The 20,026-nt window shown below is 31.3% G+C and overlaps 1 protein-coding gene across 1 annotated transcript in view; it reads left to right on the top strand.

The window, feature by feature from the left end:
- SerT (Serotonin transporter) overlaps positions 1-20,026 on the top strand; it is a 62,703-nt gene that overhangs the window by 14,640 nt on the left and 28,037 nt on the right. Inside the window, exon 3 of the mRNA XM_074115434.1 lies at positions 6,595-6,729. Coding sequence (XP_073971535.1) covers positions 6,595-6,729 — 135 coding nt within the window. The remainder of the gene's footprint in view (positions 1-6,594; positions 6,730-20,026) is intronic.

Raw genomic sequence — 20,026 nt, 5'->3', positions numbered from 1 at the left:
TAATCAATTTCATTCAAGCAGAATAAAAAAAAAAAATCATTGAATAAAAAATTAGATTTACTGATTATTCTAAATAATCTATTTAGAAAAGTAAAGAATGTTGTTTCTGAGTCAGTAGCCTGGTATTCCAACAAGAAACACAATGCGTAAAGTAACTAGAGGGGTGACAAAGCGGCAGAAAAGACGGTATTAGTATAAGAGATTTTACTACAAGCTTTTGCTACAACTACGGTTCATGTTGGCAATTGAATTACTTAAAATCTGGAGGGTGCTATGTTTATAAAAGAAAGAGACAAAAACTGCTAGCTTTCGTTTGTTCATTTTCTGTACTAATTTAGTATAGAGTAACAAGTAATTTCAAAATCTGGTGAGAGACAAGCTAACTTTCTCATTCTACAATATAGATAATATTATTGTCAAACTCTCTTTTAACATTAAATTTAGTTGAAAGCCCTAATAACTTAGTAAAGTTTTATATATAAAAGAAACAGAGTTTGTAATTTAAACAGTTAGCAGACCAAGTTTAATACGAATCATTGCAATCTTTTTTCGTGAAATTACTAAAAATAAATAAATAACTATACCATAAAAACCGTACCTCCTAAACTTTTGGAGAAAAACAGGGCGACTGTTTTCAATAAAAATTCGTACAATAATAAAGAAAAGAAGAACTAACGCACCTTCCTCAAAATCTTCATTCCAAACTCCTGAAGAGGTTTCAAATAAAACTGATTGGTTATAATTGACAAAATAAATTATTTAGAATCATCGAGTAAAAAAACAATCTGCTGTAAACAGTCACATGTTTTTTCTTTCCAGTCTACAAATGTTCTATAATATTGACTTATATACTAAACGAATATCAATATATAACTAGGAGTTGTGCAGGGCGATAAATTACCCTTGTAGGTAGGTAAATTTATCTACTACCTTGAAATCCTACTGGTAAATGTATGTGTTCAAGTTATATTTTCCGTCAACATTCTTTTCTTCAAAATATTTCAAATAATTCAGCTATTTGACAAGTAGTTAAATAAAAATTGTCATCCACTCATAATAACTATTTTATTAAATGTTTTCTCACCAATTATGTTAGTAAAATAATGCCTAATTTTTGAGGCAGACCTAAATTAGAGTCGAAAGCGATTAGAAAAGTACTTAACTATAAATTCCTCCATTAATTAACCAAAAAATAAAATCCAAGATTTAGCACGGAAATCAAAACCCCAATATGTTATAGCTTTTTGGGTCGAGTCTCGCCTCTAACCGCTCGGCTACCAGTTATATAAGATCGCAATTGTGAAAATTTGTAATTCTGGCAATACTTTTTATATATCTTAACATAACAAAGGTGGAGAACTCCTGAATAACAGAGAAGTAGCACTTCAGGGAGAGCTTAAAGGTGTAGAATCATGACATGCCCACATTTAACAATGTCGAAGAGAAATATTTCAAATGAAAGATGCAATTTGCTAACATGATTACATCTTATACACTCAACAGCAAAAAAAAACCTGACACTTAATATTTTTTATATTAAAAGCTGATTATCAGTAATGTGTTTGTTATTGTGGGTAATCTGGTTATTACAGAGAATGTAGGGTCTTAGTCCATTGAACTAATCCCTTCAGAATTAGTAGGGCATGAGATAAGACTCAGATGTGGCTTATTTGTCTTGAGGCTGCTTTACCTGACAGAACTCTTCTAAACTGTAAGCAGGTTTTCGCACCTTTAAAGATCTTTAATTTATTAACCATGCCTCTTCTGTCATTAATAGACGTGTTTTTTTAAATTTTGGTCCAGAATAAATTTTGGTCTACGAATGTAGACGTTGCCCGAGCTGATGCCTTGGCAAGAGAAGGTCGGAGCGTCCGATCTATCGCAGAAACCCTTGGAGTAGCGAAGTCCACCATTAAAGATGCACTCCGGCGTTTCCGGGAGACTGGCAGTTACGAGCGGAGGGCTGGCAGTGGCCGACCAAGGGCCACAACTGAAGTTGACGATCGATTTATCACGCTTTCAGTATTAAGGGACCGCCATTTAATTGCTCCTGAGGTTCGGAACAGGCTTCAAGTGGCGCGAAATACGCGTGTTAGCTCGGACACAGTACGGCGGAGACTGAGGGAGCGTGGACTGGAAGCAAGACGCCCCGCGACAGGGCCCCAACTCCTGGAAAGGCATCGTAGAGAAAGGGGTATTATTTGCCGACCAGCATTTTCATTGGACTGTAGTGCAATGGGGAACAGTTTTATTCACAGATGAGTCTCGCTTTGGTCTATACCACTCAGACGATCGAGACAGAGTGTGGAGACGATCAGGGGAGCGATTTGCTCAATGCACTCTTCGCGAGTCACGATCTTTCGAAAGATCAGTTATGGTTTGGGGTGGAATCAATTTCCACGCCCGCACTGAACTGATTTTCATTGATAATGGCTCTGACTGCTCGGAGGTACATTGAGGAAGTGCTCCTAGAGGCTGTGATCCCGTTTGCTCCATTTATTGGTGACCAATTCATTTTGATGCAGGATAAAATGCTCGCCCACATACCGCCAGAATTGTTACCGAATACTTGAAGCAATTGGGAATCACAGTTCTGGACTGGCCTGCACGAATCCCGATAGGAATCCCATAGAACATTTGTGGGATAATTTAGGAAGGCGTGTTAGACATCGTCATTCTCCTCCTAGTGACTTTAATCAGCTCCAAATTGCTCTTCGTGAAGAATGGGATGCTCTGCCGGTGGAGTACGTCCAAAATTTAATTTCATCAATGCCTGACAGGGTTAGGGTTAGGGCCCTTCGCTGTTGAAAAGGGAAAAATACCCGCTATTAGAAGAACATCCCTTGTCAGAAAACCTGTTAAAAATGAAGAATAAAGTTTTAAAAAAAATGTGTTTATTTCTTATTTTTACTTTATTTTATAATTTTTTGTAAATAATTAATAAAACTTATTCATTTGTGGCAGATTTTGTGTAAATAACTTATAAATAAACCAATTCTTACCATAAATTAAAAAGATTAACGTATTTAACAAAATTATGAGACCAAATCTGAGTGTCCGGTTTTTTTGCTGTTGAGTGTAGTTTCACGACTATGGTAAGCCACTTATAATGAGACGAACATTTTTTTGATGTACCTTCTCACAAGAAATTATTTATACGAAAAGTATCATCCAATCAGCAATTACATAATAAGGGCACAGTAAAATTATAACACAAATTGTTACATAAGAAATTATTAGTATATATTAACTTTCTGATAAAAAGGTTGCAAATTTGTCTGAGAAGAAGCGTTAAATTATTAAAAGAAGCAAATCACTGAAATAATATATAAGAAAGTGTTGCCCTAATATTGATTTTAAGAATTTAATACTTCCTTTCAAAATGTCATTCATATAGTCATTATTAATATTCATTCTTTAAGATTTCGTGCTTCAGCTAATATTAATTGGATTAAAAAAGATGATCTTAAATGTTTATTTTTAACTTATTGAAATTGCAAAACGAAATAATCATGATAAATTTTATAGATTATGAAAAAGAAGAAATGCTAATTAATAAATTGTATGTTAAAACGAGATTAATTTTACTTTTTTGTTTTATTAACTAGTAGCGCAATTTAGATTATTGTGATGAATGAAAGAAGTTTCAGTGGAATCCATTATAAGTTACTACTATTGTCTTAAGAATTATTATTATTATTATTATAATGGAGAGATGAAACCTACTTTATTCAAAACCCCAATCGCCTCTCATTCATAATCTCCACTAAAAGTAAAACCAATTGACTATTTTCAGGGGAAAATGGTAAATTTGTCTTTAAATTTTGCCCGCCACTTATCTGTCCTTTAAATGAAAACTATTCATAATAAGAACCAGTCGCACGATTCATAACAACAAAAATATTAGTAAATTAATTACACTAATTTGTCCCATTTCAACATACTACAAATATAAATTAAACTACTTTCTAGAAATAAAACTTTTAACAGAGTGATAAAAAACTTACTATGGATGGTGATGCTGCAATTTAACTGAAATCGGTCCCCGGATTCTAATATGGACGTCCACTTCAAGTTTACAGCAATTTTTCGATGAACTTTCAGTTCTTTCTCGTTGATATTCATATGCCTGCATTTCTAAAAAAAAAATCAATTTAGAAAGAATGACACGGTTGTAACGTTTCTTATAAGACGAAAATTGAAAGTAAAAATGTTAGAACAATTAAAATTCATTTAAAAAAAAATAAATAAAATAAAATGAAAAAATAATAGTTGACTAAAAAAATTTAGAATAAATATTCATATATTTTTCACTTTAATCCGTTTTATAGACAAAAATGGAATGAAAAGATGCATATTTGATGAATTAGTGTTGATATAAAAAGATTTTTTATTGATTGCTCGACCCATAGTTTTAACCATATTTTCGTTTTTATCTAGTATTATTGCTAATTCGAAATTTAACGACAAAACTAGCAGTGAACCCAATTTAATGTATTTGCTTTAATTTCATTTAAGCGAATGTTTACGAAAGTGTAAATATGTTCGAGATAAATATGTCCTTTTACCTTTTTCCAGCACACCTTCCAAATTAAGAAGTAAGATATCTAGGAAGGTTATGTCCTTGCCAAACTTTGTAAATATCTTGGATACCACAAATTTTCTTTCAATAATGGTTGGCTTTGCTGTCTATAAGCAAGTGTATTGGAGTCTTCTCCATCATAACATGAACACGATCACGTACAAGAACTAAAGTTTTTTCAGGGGTCCTCCAAGTCGGTGATGTCCTGTGAGTTAACACGTCAGCATGTGAATATCTATTTTTATTCAGACTGTAGCACGCTCTTTCGGTTATAAAATTGTCCTAACAGAATTTCTATGTCTCAAGTTTTAGTAAGTGACCACAGAGCTAAGCCATGCATGCTTCCTCACTTTTCCAAAGCTCTTCCTGGATGAAACTCCAAGAGTGAGTTTTGTAAAGAAGGTTACAGCCTTGCTCTAGAGCCGATGTTCTCTTTTTCTGCTACTCCAAAATAACCTGCACCAAAATAAGACCACATTATTTTTCTAGATCAGATTATTGAGATTGCTGAGGATTCTCATACCATTTTTATCTTTGAGAACTTTAACTAACATGCATACATCTCCAATTTAAATTTAGGGGGAAAAAATTACAACTTATTAATACAAATAATGTGTCAGTTTATAGCAATGAACTGCAATAAACAAAACAGAAAATTAAGAAAATCTTTATTTACTTGATTGTAATTATCCACAGATTGAAAGATGCTGGGTGATTCCAAAGAAGGGCTTTAGAATCTTTTGATAAATTGTAAAAGTTTATGTCATCATAAAAGGACGTTACAATATCCCTCTTAGACGTCACACTATAAACTGCGCAGATAAAATAAAATGTATAGTTTCCCTGTTTACTTAACTAATAATTTTAATTATGATCCATGTTACTGTAAAATATTTATTTCTGTCGATTAAGATTTTTATATTTTAGTCTAAAGTTATAGCCTTCTACGTTACTGCTTGTAAATCAATAAAAAACGCATTCTATTAAATAAACATACACCTATTTCGAGTGATTTGTAAAGGGAATGTATTTGTTCTTATAAAGGCTCGTCCACAGCCTCAAACATTACTCGCAAACACGAAACTAAACAATGAACATTATATCAAAAATTAAAACAAAGGCTCTCGTAAGTTTGGTTTTCCACGACGGAGAGTTTTTAAACATATATGAAACTAAAACAAAGCTCACAAACAAGTGTGAACCCAATTACTGCACATTTAACGTAGAAACATTAGTAAGATGTAGTCATAGAGAATTTTACTTTTTCAAATTGAAGATTCACTAAATGCTCTACTTCTCAGCGCACCAAATCGAAAGATCCTGCAAGGTTTGGAATAGCCCACTATGAAAGAATTCCTTTTGCCGAAGTAGATAAGTGTTTAGGATTAATTTTTGACCAAACCATTGCCCGTAGTAGGAGCAGAAGGGTGAGTGGGATATCTTGAGAACTAAGCTCTAGGAAGTCTTGACGATCTAAACTAGTGTGATTAGACAGTGGTTCTTTCAACAAGGGAGAGAATGAAACTGCTTTGCACTTATTGTGTAACTGTGAAGGAGTGGTTTGGCCAGGGTTCGGTTCTTTAAAGGGAACACAAAACAAAAAATCTACGCCTTCATACTTAGCCAACTTCACCAGACGTCTAAGTCTTTCTTTTTATAATTTATACTAAGAGTAAACAAAGTCCTCTAATAGAAAAGATTTCTATATATAATATGTATTGATTATTTTTCAATTAATTGTGATTAATTATAACAAAATTGGTTTGTTTGTGATGAAATTCCAATATATTGCAAGTTATTTAGTCAATGGATTATATTTATTTATTTTTTTAAATCCGCATATAAACTTGAAGATTGATCTTTTGTATTACACTGGAGAGTCTACCGTCTAAGTTTATACACAAATGTACACCCATTCATCAATAAACCCTTGAAAACCTATTCATCAATAAATTATTTAAAACATAATTTATTATTTTATATTCAATTTAATATTAATAAACTTTCAACAGGTGCGTTCCTCATCCCCTACTGCGTCATGCTTCTCTTCGGCGGTTTACCGCTCTTTTTTATGGAACTTGCACTAGGACAATTCCATCGATCTGGCTGCCTTACAATATGGAAAAGAATCTGTCCAGCTTTAAAAGGTAGGATTGCATTTCATTTCACTCTACATCTTAAGATTCTTTATATACATAGAACATATACGACCTTTAATATATAGTATACTCGTATATCTGAAAACTTCTCAATGTTGCTTACAATAAAGACATGTTCGTACGAGAAAAATAAATTATCAAATCCTCAGTCAAGCTTACATCCATCAATGGCATGAATTATGGCGTCACATTGATTAAAGCTCATCATGGCCGTTATCTCAGAAAATGATTTCTGAAAAAAGGTCGCCAACTTTGTTAAGATGAAATATTGCTATCCAAAAATATATAATTCACAAACACCTGTAGTAAAGCAGTAAATGACAGTAAAGTTACTGCCTTCGCCGTTAACAGCAACTTTTTCACCTTTGAATTGACTTTTAATTGACACCTTCTTTCGCAAATGGCACCAGCAAATTTGCTTAAATTCGCATTCCATTTTCTTATACCAAACGTCTATTACTTTGCCCAACGATCTATTGTTTTGTTTTTGTTATGATGGTTCTCAGCAAGATGTTAAGCTAACCTCCTAAGTATGGAAAAACGTTTCGCTAGAATTTCAAAGTTTGAATAAATTACGTTAACACCAGCAATATTATTTTACAAAATAAATGTTTCAGATTTATTTAATTTTTCTTGGTGGCTTGGATTTTTTAAAACAGTTCGGAATCGTAATTTGTACACACATTATTATCTTGTACTTCTTACTTAATGTATTTAGACTTTGATTTTAAGGGTAAAGGAGCGAGGCAAACTACTAACTGTACGGTCCAGGCGCTCATCTAATTCTCATCTAATTTATTCCAGAGAAAATAAACGGAAAATAGTTATAATAGTAATCACTTGTAGAAGAGAAAGAAGCGACAGATGTTCACATAAGGAGTTTTTGCCTTTTTTTCGTAAGTGAGGATCTAAATTGAATTTCCAATAAAAACTATTTCAAAAAACAGGCATGATAGTTATCAAAATGGGAAATAGGTGAAAGTCAAAACAGAAACGCGGACCGATACAAAGGTGTCCTGGGTTTTCTGCGCAATGCTCTATTCGTCTCCAGATGATCTCCGTCCATGCTACCATTTGAGCATACAGGAAAGATATTTCTATTGCCTCTAATTCTGAAAAGATATGCCTGCAGGCGAAAAGCGGACAAGCAAAAATAAATCTACACAGAAAAAGACATGAACTTTAAAAGCAAGTAGCGTGACTTACTGTTATCTACAAAAAGTACAGATTAAGTAAAAATGTTAGGAGGCCAAAGAATAAAAGATGGTCAATCAGAAGTAAATAAATTATGCATGGAATAGGATGTCGAACGACGATACACTAAAATAGGGAAAAGAACAGAATGCTAAGGCTCAACATTAATGTTAAAAAATAAATTATTGCAAAATAAGAACAAGCCTATTTTTATTTAAAACTATTTCGAGGAATTTTAGATTTCCTGTTCATTTTAACTGTTGCGTGATCAATTCTAATTAAATTATAAAACGTTTACAAAGAATGATTATAATTAATTAGTGACTTGGAAGGTATTATTACAGCTAAATAGTGACACTAACATTATCTACTTCAGTTGCTTCTTCTATTTAAAAAAAAAGAAAGACATGTTTTGCGGCTAGGGATAAATATATAGATTGTAGGATTTCTTAGGAAGCAAGATCATGATTCTCACCAACCTTGGAAAATATTATTTCTACCCATTAATATGCAAATCATTTCCCTAGATCTGCACAAGAAATACAAGTAACCTTATATCTTCCTATCAAATTTCTTGACAGGCTGTACTACAGCAAAAAACAATCCAAAAAAAACAAACAAGAAAACAAATTATAAATCTCAAATTACTTTGAATAGAACTGTACGAAAAATAATTACTTTTGTTCAGATATCATACTAAATAACTGATTTTGAAATAAAACAAAGAATTAGGAATATAACTATGCTTGACGTATGTGAAAAGCTAAGATTGTTTTTTATCAAACATTTTGGGTTAGTGACTGTACCTCCAAATAAAAATCAAGTTCAATATGTGGAACACAAAGCCATTTTTGAATGGCAAAAGTATCTTTAAGAATGTATTTTTGCAGATTCCCATTGTTCGGCTCTATATACTCGCACTCTGCAAATTAAATGAGAACAAAACGCCAAAACAGTATGTATATAACTTCCCCCAAAAAAGCAATATTAATTCATTGCGTAGCTTTGATCTTCTAAAGGAAAGACTCAAATAATATACCAAGGAAATTAGGTGAAATTGAATTATCTTTCAATTGAAACAAACAAAAATGGCAACAACATAAATTTCCGCCAATTTTTGAACCATTACGGATCTTTATGTAATTATTTCTCTGTAGCACATTTACAGTGAAAGATATTTCATAAAGGCTGGGAGAAAACAATGCCTCAAAGAAGGAGAGGAAGTATAAAACAAAATACATCGCCCATAAGTGTGAAAATTAACAATTCTATAAATATACGTTAAAAAAAATAATTAACTAGAGATCTTATGCCAACGTTTTAACAGCAAACAGTCTGCTTAATATTTACTTATTTCTGTTCACTTAGCATAAGATTGAAATAAAGACAAAAAAGACATTTAACAAAAACAACAAAAAAATCCATAATGGATAGGTGGCGCCCTAGTGTTACAATTGAAACGAGATCTAAAGTCCAGCTAGAACGGCTCTGTTACAGTCCAAATCTTTAGCGTATTGAATAAAAATGAAAATTGTTATTTGAATGTAACATTTATAAATTTAAATTATTGTTTGCCTGGGGGTTTGCAAGTAGTTGCACATATCATCTATTTCAGTAGTGTTAAGTGAGAATTTAAAGGTAAGAAGGCTGTGATTTGTTAAAACACAGAAGGAATGCTTAGTTCCCTGAAGAAGTGACCAGTATATTTCCCATTATATGTTGACAGAGTCTTAAAATACTAAAGTGAAACAACGATATAAGTGATCCAACGTGGTAGAACTTCTTTCTGCCTAAATTGGGTTAACTTAAATAAAAAGACAGACCCTCTAGCACATTTCCAGTCAGATCTTAAGATGGAGGTTAATTACTAACATTTGATTAATCAAATTAAATTACTAAAACGAAGTCAATTGCTGCTACCTTTAGCGAAAAAAAGGGGGCATCAACTTCGCCGTCTGAAATCGATACGCTGAAAAATAAATAAAGACAGTTATAAAAACTGTTGCTTAATAATACTTACAGAAACCATTTTGTTGCTTATTATTCCTTCAGTATTGTTTAGAATATCAGATTAAAAAGAAAAATCCACTCATGAAGCTTCAAAATTGTTTCCTTTAGTGATTTCACTTTGGACCATCCTGTAAATTAAATCGCACGAATTAAATTTTAAATACTTATAAGGGCGATAAAAATAGCTTCATAAAAATCTAATATTGTCTTAAGTTTGAATATTTTTATTTTTTTCAGAAAATTGTTGTTTATTTTAATAACAATAAACCACAACAAAGAGATGGGGGATGTTTGAGATGATGGATTATTCGTTCGACTATACTAAACAGACTGAAAACAACTTTGTAGTAAAGATTCCAACCCTTTTTTAAAGCTATACAGTTTTTGAGGCGGTTTACCCATCCTCTGTTATCTTGTAACTAATAGCCCATGAAGTTTAACTACTCAAATTACAGAGAAGAGGATCCTTTATATTCTTATATAAGTATTCCCCATCAATATGGGTTAAAGTTGACAATTACAAGCAAAAAGTCCGAATATTTGCATTATTCCTACTCAGATATACGACTCGTACTTCCCTTGGACTTTGTTTCTTTAAACAATTGGTTTTGGTTGACATCAGGAAGGAAAACTATAGTTAATTATTTCAGAAAGTGACACTGCATTGGAATTTGCATAAAATGGTGCTTCTAGAGTAGATTTTTTTTACAACCAACACGAAATTTTATATCATTTTATATTTAATCCTTTAAATAATATATAAGACTTATGGCCATATATAAAAATGAGTTGGTACTTAGAGCGAAGCCTAAAACAACCATCCCATTCAACACTCATAATTATTTTTACTTTAAAGATGTTTCAAATAAAACTTGTGGACAGCAAGTTTAACTAGTTAAAAAAAAAATCGAAAAATTCATATTGTGAAAAATATATTCAGTACTAAAAATACCTGAGCAAGCCCCATAATGTCCCCCATAAAGATAACTGTTTAAAGTAAAACGATTTTTTCGTATTTGATATATTTTGAATCACACACAATTGACTATTTTGTAAATATATATTAATTGCGGGACCTTGGAATGAATATTCCAAATAAATAGTAGATATCGAACATTTGGCATGACTTAAATTAACTATAGTAAGTAAGTGAATTCAATCGCTTACTTTTATTTTGATTTGAAGTAGCAGCAAATAGAAAAAAATCATTCGATATATTGTTTCATGTCTAATGGACTAAATAATCAATACACGGTTTCAATTACATAAAACAAAAGTTTCCACTCAAATGTGACATTTGGAAGCTTATTGACAAGCCTTTATTTCAAATGTTTGGACAATTAACACCCCTAACTAAATAGAGATTTGAGCTCTATTTATTGTTTATAACAAACAAACAAAAAATCAGTTTCAAGGGTCATTTCAAAATATAGTCAGTGCCAATATATAAATAAATTTCAGTTCCTAAAAAAATATATATAAATGTTAGCTAATAAACTCCCAAAGTGCAGATTGTATCGATATGTGAAAACTATACCTTGAGTATTTACTTCTAAATAGTAACTGAAGTGTTGGTTTAAGATTTAGAGTAAGATTTTTTCCAAGGCAGCTTTGAACAAAGCATATAATTGGCTAAATAAGAGAGCAGAAAAATTGTAATAATTCAAAAACTTACGTCAAGAATGTAACATCTTTATCGATATAAATTGTAAAAGCTTATTTTTCTAAACACTTGAATGTCGTTCAAACGAAACATATATTACAGTAAACCCTAAAAACGCATAATTTAATAATTCGTCTTCTTTTTCAGTTTATTCCAATTACCAATAAATAGTCCATGATCATAGCAAGTAACAACGTTATTAAATATTAAATTAGTTCGCTTTATAAGTTCAACACCGGGATTCCGCCCCTTGGCCGGTAATCGCCCCAAAAAGTATCAGAATTTTAAACCCAATTAACGAGAAATCGCACGTAGGTAGTTACTTTTTAGTGCACGGAAGATACACACAGTTTGAGACTAATTTAGTACTAATCTTGGAACAGTATGGTATTCTTTTTCAAACAATTTTTATTTTTTGTTTTAATTTTAAATCTAATACATTCATATATAAAATCTTATATTAAGCAGATAAAAGAATTTTTAAGAACATGTGTAAACAAAATTCATAAGAAATAATACTTAATAAGATAAAAAAAATGCTTAACATACATATTTCTAAGACATCACTTTATTTAAGTGAAAATGAAAACCACGTTCAATTTACCGAGAACGCCTAAGTAACGGAGAACTGACTAGACGTAGATTCACTTAATAATTTCACTTTACAGTTTGCTCCCATTTACTTCTTTGTTTCTTCATCAAAATATGATATTTTTGCTGAAGTTTAAATCAATGAAATAATTATTCGTTTTAGAGACTGAGTTTCCTTCTTTGATTTGTAAATACAATGTTATGAATAAACAATTAAATGCTTAGGATGCCAATTAGGAAAGATCGCTGAAAATTACGTTTGAAGAAAAATAAAAAGCGTTGCTTAAATATCAAACTCGATAATACTGTTTATAAAAATAATAAAATCAAGAAAAAAAAGGAGATTAACCAGAGCAATCTATCTTTGACGGGTGTTTTTATTGTTCCACCCACCACTGCTATTTCGATCTGTGCTAATGATTTCAATATAGATTATAAGCTCTGCATTCTAAAAGCTTTTTCATTATACTGGCAACATTAGAAACATCACGAAATTGCAGAGCCTTTCTTTTATTCCATCATAAATTCATCTTAAACTTGTTTTATGTCATGAAACTCTACAAAGATTTTTCCGGGTTCCCCCCCTCCGAATATTACTCCTATTGCAAAGAATATTTATTTTCCTTACACTAAAAGAAGTATTACAACAGAATTGTAATAAATATATTATGTAGGTAATAAAATTCTGAATACGTAAAATCACCGAGGGTTAAGGCTAAGCTGAAAACCAAAAATTTGAACTTTTTTTCTATTTTATTGAAAAGATTTTGAATAGTAAACTGAGTAATAGGCAGTTCATAATATAAAGGCTAAAATTGTTTAGTTAACCATTTTTTGTGGCCTACCTGCTACTTATAAAACATTGAGTAAAGTTTTAGTATTGGTTGAAATTGTTTCTATTACGATTGTAACTGGATGAAGTGTACGGTCTATACAAAATTGTTTCGTACCATTTTATCAATGACCAATTTATTTGCAAAAATATTTACCAATAACTTATAGGTAAGTATTCGAATAAAACAGATTAGTATTTCTATACGGTATTCAACTAAAACAGGCCGATACTAATATTGTGGTCAGCATAATCTAGATACACTGCAATTACATCGCTTATAACTTAACCTGGCCATACATATTATAGTATTTACAGTTTAATGTACGACTATTAATCACTAACATACTCAAATGTCAACGCTGATATTGCTTAAATTGTTCTACACTACTGCAGAATGCAGGTGCAATCATAAGCAAATATGAATGGAATTATTAAATTCAATGCTGCACTAAATAACGAGTCATTGAGAATGTCTACTTAATTAATCACTGTAATAATATTAATTTAATACTACTAACTCTTTGTAAAGTGTTGTAAACGTGGCAAAATTTGGGGAGTCTTTTTTTTACCCTACCACTTCGCGGTCGATCGTTACCTACTTTGGCAATTTGTCAGTCAAATTTCTGTAAACCTCTTTTAAAGTTGAGTGAATGTTCAGAAGCTTAGAAGCATCCATTTCAATTGCTCTTCTGAAGTTACATATATTATTTTTCACGACTCCAATTTCGGAAATAATGGAGCCACCATAAAAATATAGAGACACAATTTAGAAATTTAGCAAGATAAACAAAAAAAATGTTTAGTAAATCGTAGTCTAGTCTATTATCGAAGCAAACTAATAACAACTGAGTTGACTATATGCCCAAAAATCGATCTTGTAGAAAATAAGAATAGTATTTACCCCCCAAAAAATGCATCCTCTTTAGTAAACCTTGAGGTATATTATACAATTAATCTGTGGTTCACCTTTAGACTTGTCTTTCCTTCAGTTTTTTACTAAATTTTCGTTTTTTTTTTATCTGTAATGAGAGGTTTTACTACTTGGCGATGGTTAACTTTATCTTATAAAATTGTACCATGAGCCACTAGGTGAACGTGCTGCTGTTCTTTGGCGAAAATCACTATTGGCCAAATCACTGACAACGTGCCGATTGAGGATGTCAGCAATCGGCCAATACAGCACGAAAAACTTACGATCTTTCTTATCCGATCAATCAACGGTAAGATGTAGTATACAACATGTCAGCGTCTTGTCTTAGGTCTTTTTCTTTTCCTTTATTTCTTAGATCATTCTTCATTATTTTCTTTAGATCTTTGTAATAACATTTTTTTTTTGTTTTTTCAACTAATATCAAAAATGCTTATGTAAGAAAGAGCACACACCAGACCTGAGAAATCCTTTTCGAAAACTGAAGTAAACTGATTAATCAGACTATTTGAGTATACTCTATTTCTCCGGTTTTAGGTACAATGTTTAATAGAAATAAAGCTGCAAAAAAGAACACCAAAATGTCCCTTCCTACTGAGATATTCCATTGCTAAGTTACAGACGGCTTTAGTTTTTTAATTACATCAACATTCACTTACTCATCACACCAGCAAAGGAGAAAGAGAATTTTAAGACTCCATTGAATTCAAAACGTAAACTCTATTCAAAAATTTGAAAAGATTCGAAATACCTCCTCCTCCAGTATACTAGTGAAAAACTTACAGCGGTAATAGCCTGTGGTAATAGCATTGGCAAAAGAGTCGTGAGGCAAGTAGCTGTAAGATGCACAGTTCATGCTTCTCGTACGAATGAATGCTCTCAAATAACTTGGGCTCAAACAGAACACCTGCAGTCTGCAACAAAAACAAATTGTACTTTACTGTGCCTTAACAACAATTACCAAGTGCAGCTTACATTAAATTTAAAACAATAAACAGAAAAAAAAAAAATTATTAGACGTGGGGTTTCAGCAACAACTTTTACAAATTTACCAAAACTAAAAAAAGAATATTCCTAACATCCAAAATATAAAAAATTAATTAAGTTTTCCCCTTAATAAGATAAAAAAAAATTGCCCTAAATTGGAATAAGTGCAAAATATAAAACAAACAATCTAAGAATACTTTCAAAAAATAAAATAAAATCCAAGAAGAAAAATGGTTTTTCTCGCAGTACAAATATAGGTTTTTAATAAAAAGTTTAACAAATCTTAAGGCGTTAATTATAAAATTGTAGATTTATAATAGGTGATTTTTATTAGTAAATAAGTATTAACAAATTGTGTTTTGTATGAATTGAGAAAGTAATAGGTAAAAGGTAAAACAATTATTTCTGAGCTATTCTCAGTGTGGGCAATTTACAAATATGTGAGCTAGACCTACATTTGCCCGAATTGCACAGTTTGCAGATCTCTTCAGAGTTAATTACAAATAGGATGCCTTTACTACATTCAATACAGTTCCTCTTAAATGCCACTCTAGGCTAACTCACGATTATTTTTGCTTTAACTACTTCAATAAGTACGGTTCTGTACTACATTGCGTAATAAATACGGACTGATTAAGTAAGTACTTACTTGCAAGTAATTAAACTGTACATACAGCTTAATCTCACGACCTTCTCTAGGTCTTCTGTTATCAAATTTCATTTTTTGAACTTATAACAGTTTATTTTTAAATTTGACCAAATCTTGTTCTACCCACAGTATTTGAACCCCAGCTCAACGAAATAATTTTTCATTTGAGTTACCCAATTAAATTGCTTAAAGTTACACAATTCGGCTAATAAAACCAGTTTATTTTAACATATTTTTGCTAATCTATCATTAGGCATACTTTAATTTTAACCAAAAAATATAAAAAATATTGATATCCAATATTTCTCACAATTTATTTAAAGAATATAAAGCGAATTGTTACATTTAATAAGTTATATTGTCAAGAGAGCTATGAAGCTGAAACCACTGTATACAAGTTTCAATATTGTGTTGTGGCACAGGTGTTAGAATGCGACATATAACACATCATTCTTATTGCCAAAATCTACAGCACAGTCAAGTTAAAGCGATAAATAAAATATTTAGAGTAATCGTTGTTGCATCTATGGGGATAAAAAAAAAAGAAGTGTTTTTTATCACTTGTGAAGGATGGCTTAAAAGATCGTATTTAGTGTTGTTTTTTTTCCCCATAAGGAACGTTATTCACTCCTTTTTCACCTTGATTGATAATCCTTCATTACTATTTCTTCACTAAACGGCAAAGAAATATGTGAAGTCAATATTCAAAAGATATCAATCAAAAAGAATATGAAGACTATTCAACTACAGCTATACTTCAAAAAAACTTATCACAAACACCCAGAACTGTTGAAAAATTATTCCGTTTTATGAAGATCCAGCGCAATTAGTAATATTCTATACAAATTGAAAGATAACCAGTTTAAACCTTAAGTTATTTTGCCTTCTTTTAACAACATGGAAATAGACAAATTGTAAAATTACTCACTTTACCTTCACACATTGTACTCTTTAAAGATAATCACATGCTAAGCTAGAGTATACAAATTACTGACACCCAAAGAATTTACCCTAGAACTTATAGATTACAGTCAAATCGGGTTTGTGGTCTCTCTATTTACAGTATAACATCTTGTCTAGAGGCGACGCGGTTCAAGCAAGCAATTGATAGACTTATCTACAAGTACGCTTTAAAATAAATATTGGTAAATTCTTCCAATTAAAATTCATGATCGGTTGAAGTTGAAAATTGAATGAATTGAAATCAATTTTACAATATAAAAAAAGGGATAATGCATAATAATATCTTCAAAAATTAAAAAAATCAAAGGTGGATGACTTTTGCACAAGATAGATAGGGTAGTCAGTTCTGAGGGCGAGAATTGTGCTGAGAAGATTAGAGAAACGGTATACAACAGTTCAGGTTAATGAGTGAGTGATACCGATACTTGGTTTACTCTATTAGGGAGAAGTACACTCTATTTTTTTTCAAATCACATCCTCAAAAAAGATTTGAAGTTTAGGAATATCTTACGACATCGTAGGCAAACCGTAAGGCTGTTTAAGATAGGACTTAGATGGATTTGAGGGAAGGAGTCGGGATGGAGGTATAAGAATGCACTAGCTCCGATCCTATAATGATTAAACAACCCAATAAAAAATAAGATATTCTTTCGAATTTGATGGCAGGAAACTAATTATTATGTTTACTAAGCTACATGTGTTATGTATGACAAGAAGCACACACTAACTAGAATGAATTAAACCCGTTTCGGAATTTTAAAAAGAAAATATTTACAGGGGTTACTCCGTTTTGAACTGTTCAAAAAATTACCAATACTTTATCTTTTCAATGTGGAAAGAGAGATCTATAGTTTTTTACCCGGATGAATTCCGCCATTACTTTACAAACACACACATTTCCCAAGAGAACAGTGTATCGGCTCTTAGGTTGTTTCTTTTGTTTTATTAAAAGAAAGAAGAACCGGATAACAGAAAACAATAAGAGCTGAAGAAAAGTGCTGCAAAGTACAAAAAAGCTACTATTAGAGATAAGCGCGAATCTATAACGTTACATTTCTTTTATTTTTAACAACAAAATATCTTAGAATTGATTATAGGATCAGTGACAAGAGAAAAAAAACAAACTTTTTGGAACAGAACATGAAATCAATATTAATCTTGCCAATTACTTTCTCTAACTGGAGTAAGTTCTCATAAGATCCAGAGTTGCTTGATTAAAAGAAAAAGTGTTCAATGCGTAGTCTGTGACATGTATTATGAATAGAAGAATATGTAGAAAAAAGGTCAAATTTAAAATTCACTTGAGAATTCAAATTTTTAAACTTCATACATTACTTACTCACCTAATGACGCTCCTCTATTGCTTATTTAGCAACTTTCTGCAGGAATGCTAATTTTTTTCTAAGATGTGATAATCCAGGAACTGATACGTCAGGCTAGCCTTGCCTTTACACTGCTTCTACAAAACAATAATTAATTAAATAATGAAAGCTTTGTTGGATTATTAATATTAAAGCATTATTTGTATGCGCTTATTACTTATTAAATTAAATGGTAACCAAAATCCAAATTTATGAAGAATTAACTGGTATTGCTTTGAAAAGATTTTTTTTCGAACAGGATATCTTCAAAGTGAACTGTAAGTTATTGAAGAATAATATATTTTTAGTTCAACTTGAAGTTTTATGAAAATTATGATTGATGTAAACTGCTGCAAGAGATAATCATGCAGTGTCCATATCAGATTGTTTTTAATTTTAATTTGAGTTTATTAAGATTGAGGAAATATGAAATTATTAAGTTTATCTAACTTGGAATTACAAGTTGCCGCGTGGAAAAGGGACCAGATGGTGTTGCTAGATAGAGAGAAAGTGACGTAAATCCGCTGTACTTTTTTGTTTTGTTTTTTAAAATGCCAGGAAGTCGAGGCATCATCATTTTAAATAATTGTACTGAGAACTTTATTCAAAACTTGGGAAAAATTAATTTAAAAATAACTCACACAAACACTGTTCAGAGATTACGCACACAGCACACTTAAAGAGTTTCATCCTTTAATTTCCTGGCTTTAGTGATGTCACGAAAAAGTAGCAAGGATTAGTATTTAGAGAAGATCTGTTTCTAGGCCTGGGATGTGGAAAGCCTCTGTGGGAGGTTTTGCTAGGCATCCTGCTTTGGGTGAGGACATTTACATGTACTCTCTAGTCCCAGACCTGGTGGCTGGTTCCAAGTTTATCTGTTGCCCCTTGGAGCTTTGTAACCTACAGTGGTAAGTGACTTATGGGTAACATGCGACAAAATATCCAACGCACTGGCCAAAGCGTTGGGGTCGAGACAAAACCCGATGTTAGCAGAATCAATTAATCTTGAACGATCACGCTTTCATAGAACATGGCATTTGATGATATGCATGCTAGTTTGCGATTTGAACTTTAAATACAATATAATTATTTATTGAGGAGATAATGTCATACCTCGTACTCCAATTTTCATTTTCTTATCATTAATTACAAGTGATTAAAATGAAAAGTTGAATATTTAATGCAATTTTTAGAATTAAGTACTGCAAAATTTTTTAAATTTGAATAAATTAAGTGAATGTGGCTAGGGCAGGGGTCGGCAACCTATTTTAAGTAGAGAGCCATTTTTCCTTAAATAATTTTAATAATTCTTACCAAGAGCCGCAAGAATGATAGTGTAAAAAACTCTAGATCATTTGTATTCACAAAATTATGATTTTAAGATATTCAATAACATTTAAATGTTTTAAATATTTATTTTCACATATTGCAAAGTAAATAAACAAATAAATAATAACTTAACGAATGAAAAGGCGGCAGTCTTACCATATAAATCAAGTACTTTATTTTGATATTGTATAATTCTATTCAATTTCGAACATATCACATTTAAAATTATTTTTGAAAAAATACCTTTAATAAATGGAATTTTCATTCGTTTCAATAAAATTAAAATATACAATATATTTTTGGCAGGCTGAAGAGCCATACTATTTGGATAAAAGAGCCGAATGTGGCTCGCGAGCCACGGGTTGCCGACCCCGAGTTTGCGGCCAAATAAAGTTAAGACACTCTTGCTCTAAAACGACATTTTACTGAGTTGAATGGTTTTATCACCTGTGTAATATTAGAGAGAATTAAATTTGATAATTAAATATCGAGTTTGAAAAAAAAATCAATATAGTGATGGATTTTGAATGATTTCTTTTTACCTAATTAAACCTAATTAGTTAAAAGGAGACATTTCGCTTTAGTTTCAAATATTTTAATGAAAATTGATTTTAAAGAGAGCGATGTCACATTTCCCTCAAAAATTCTTTTATTTTAAAACATTAAAAACTATAGTAAAAGAGAGTCGACTAAGTTAATGTGATTTTTTTTAATAAGTCTCTAAATCTAACTGAATTACTGGCAACTCTGGCATACGTGAAATACTTACCGTTAT

This window comes from Rhodnius prolixus, unplaced genomic scaffold, assembly GCF_049639745.1.
Source record: "Rhodnius prolixus isolate KJV_2025 unplaced genomic scaffold, Rpr scaffold_13, whole genome shotgun sequence".
Lineage (NCBI taxonomy): Eukaryota > Metazoa > Arthropoda > Insecta > Hemiptera > Reduviidae > Rhodnius > Rhodnius prolixus.
Note: the sequence above shows the minus strand (reverse complement) of the source record. Positions and strands in the feature narration are given on the sequence as shown.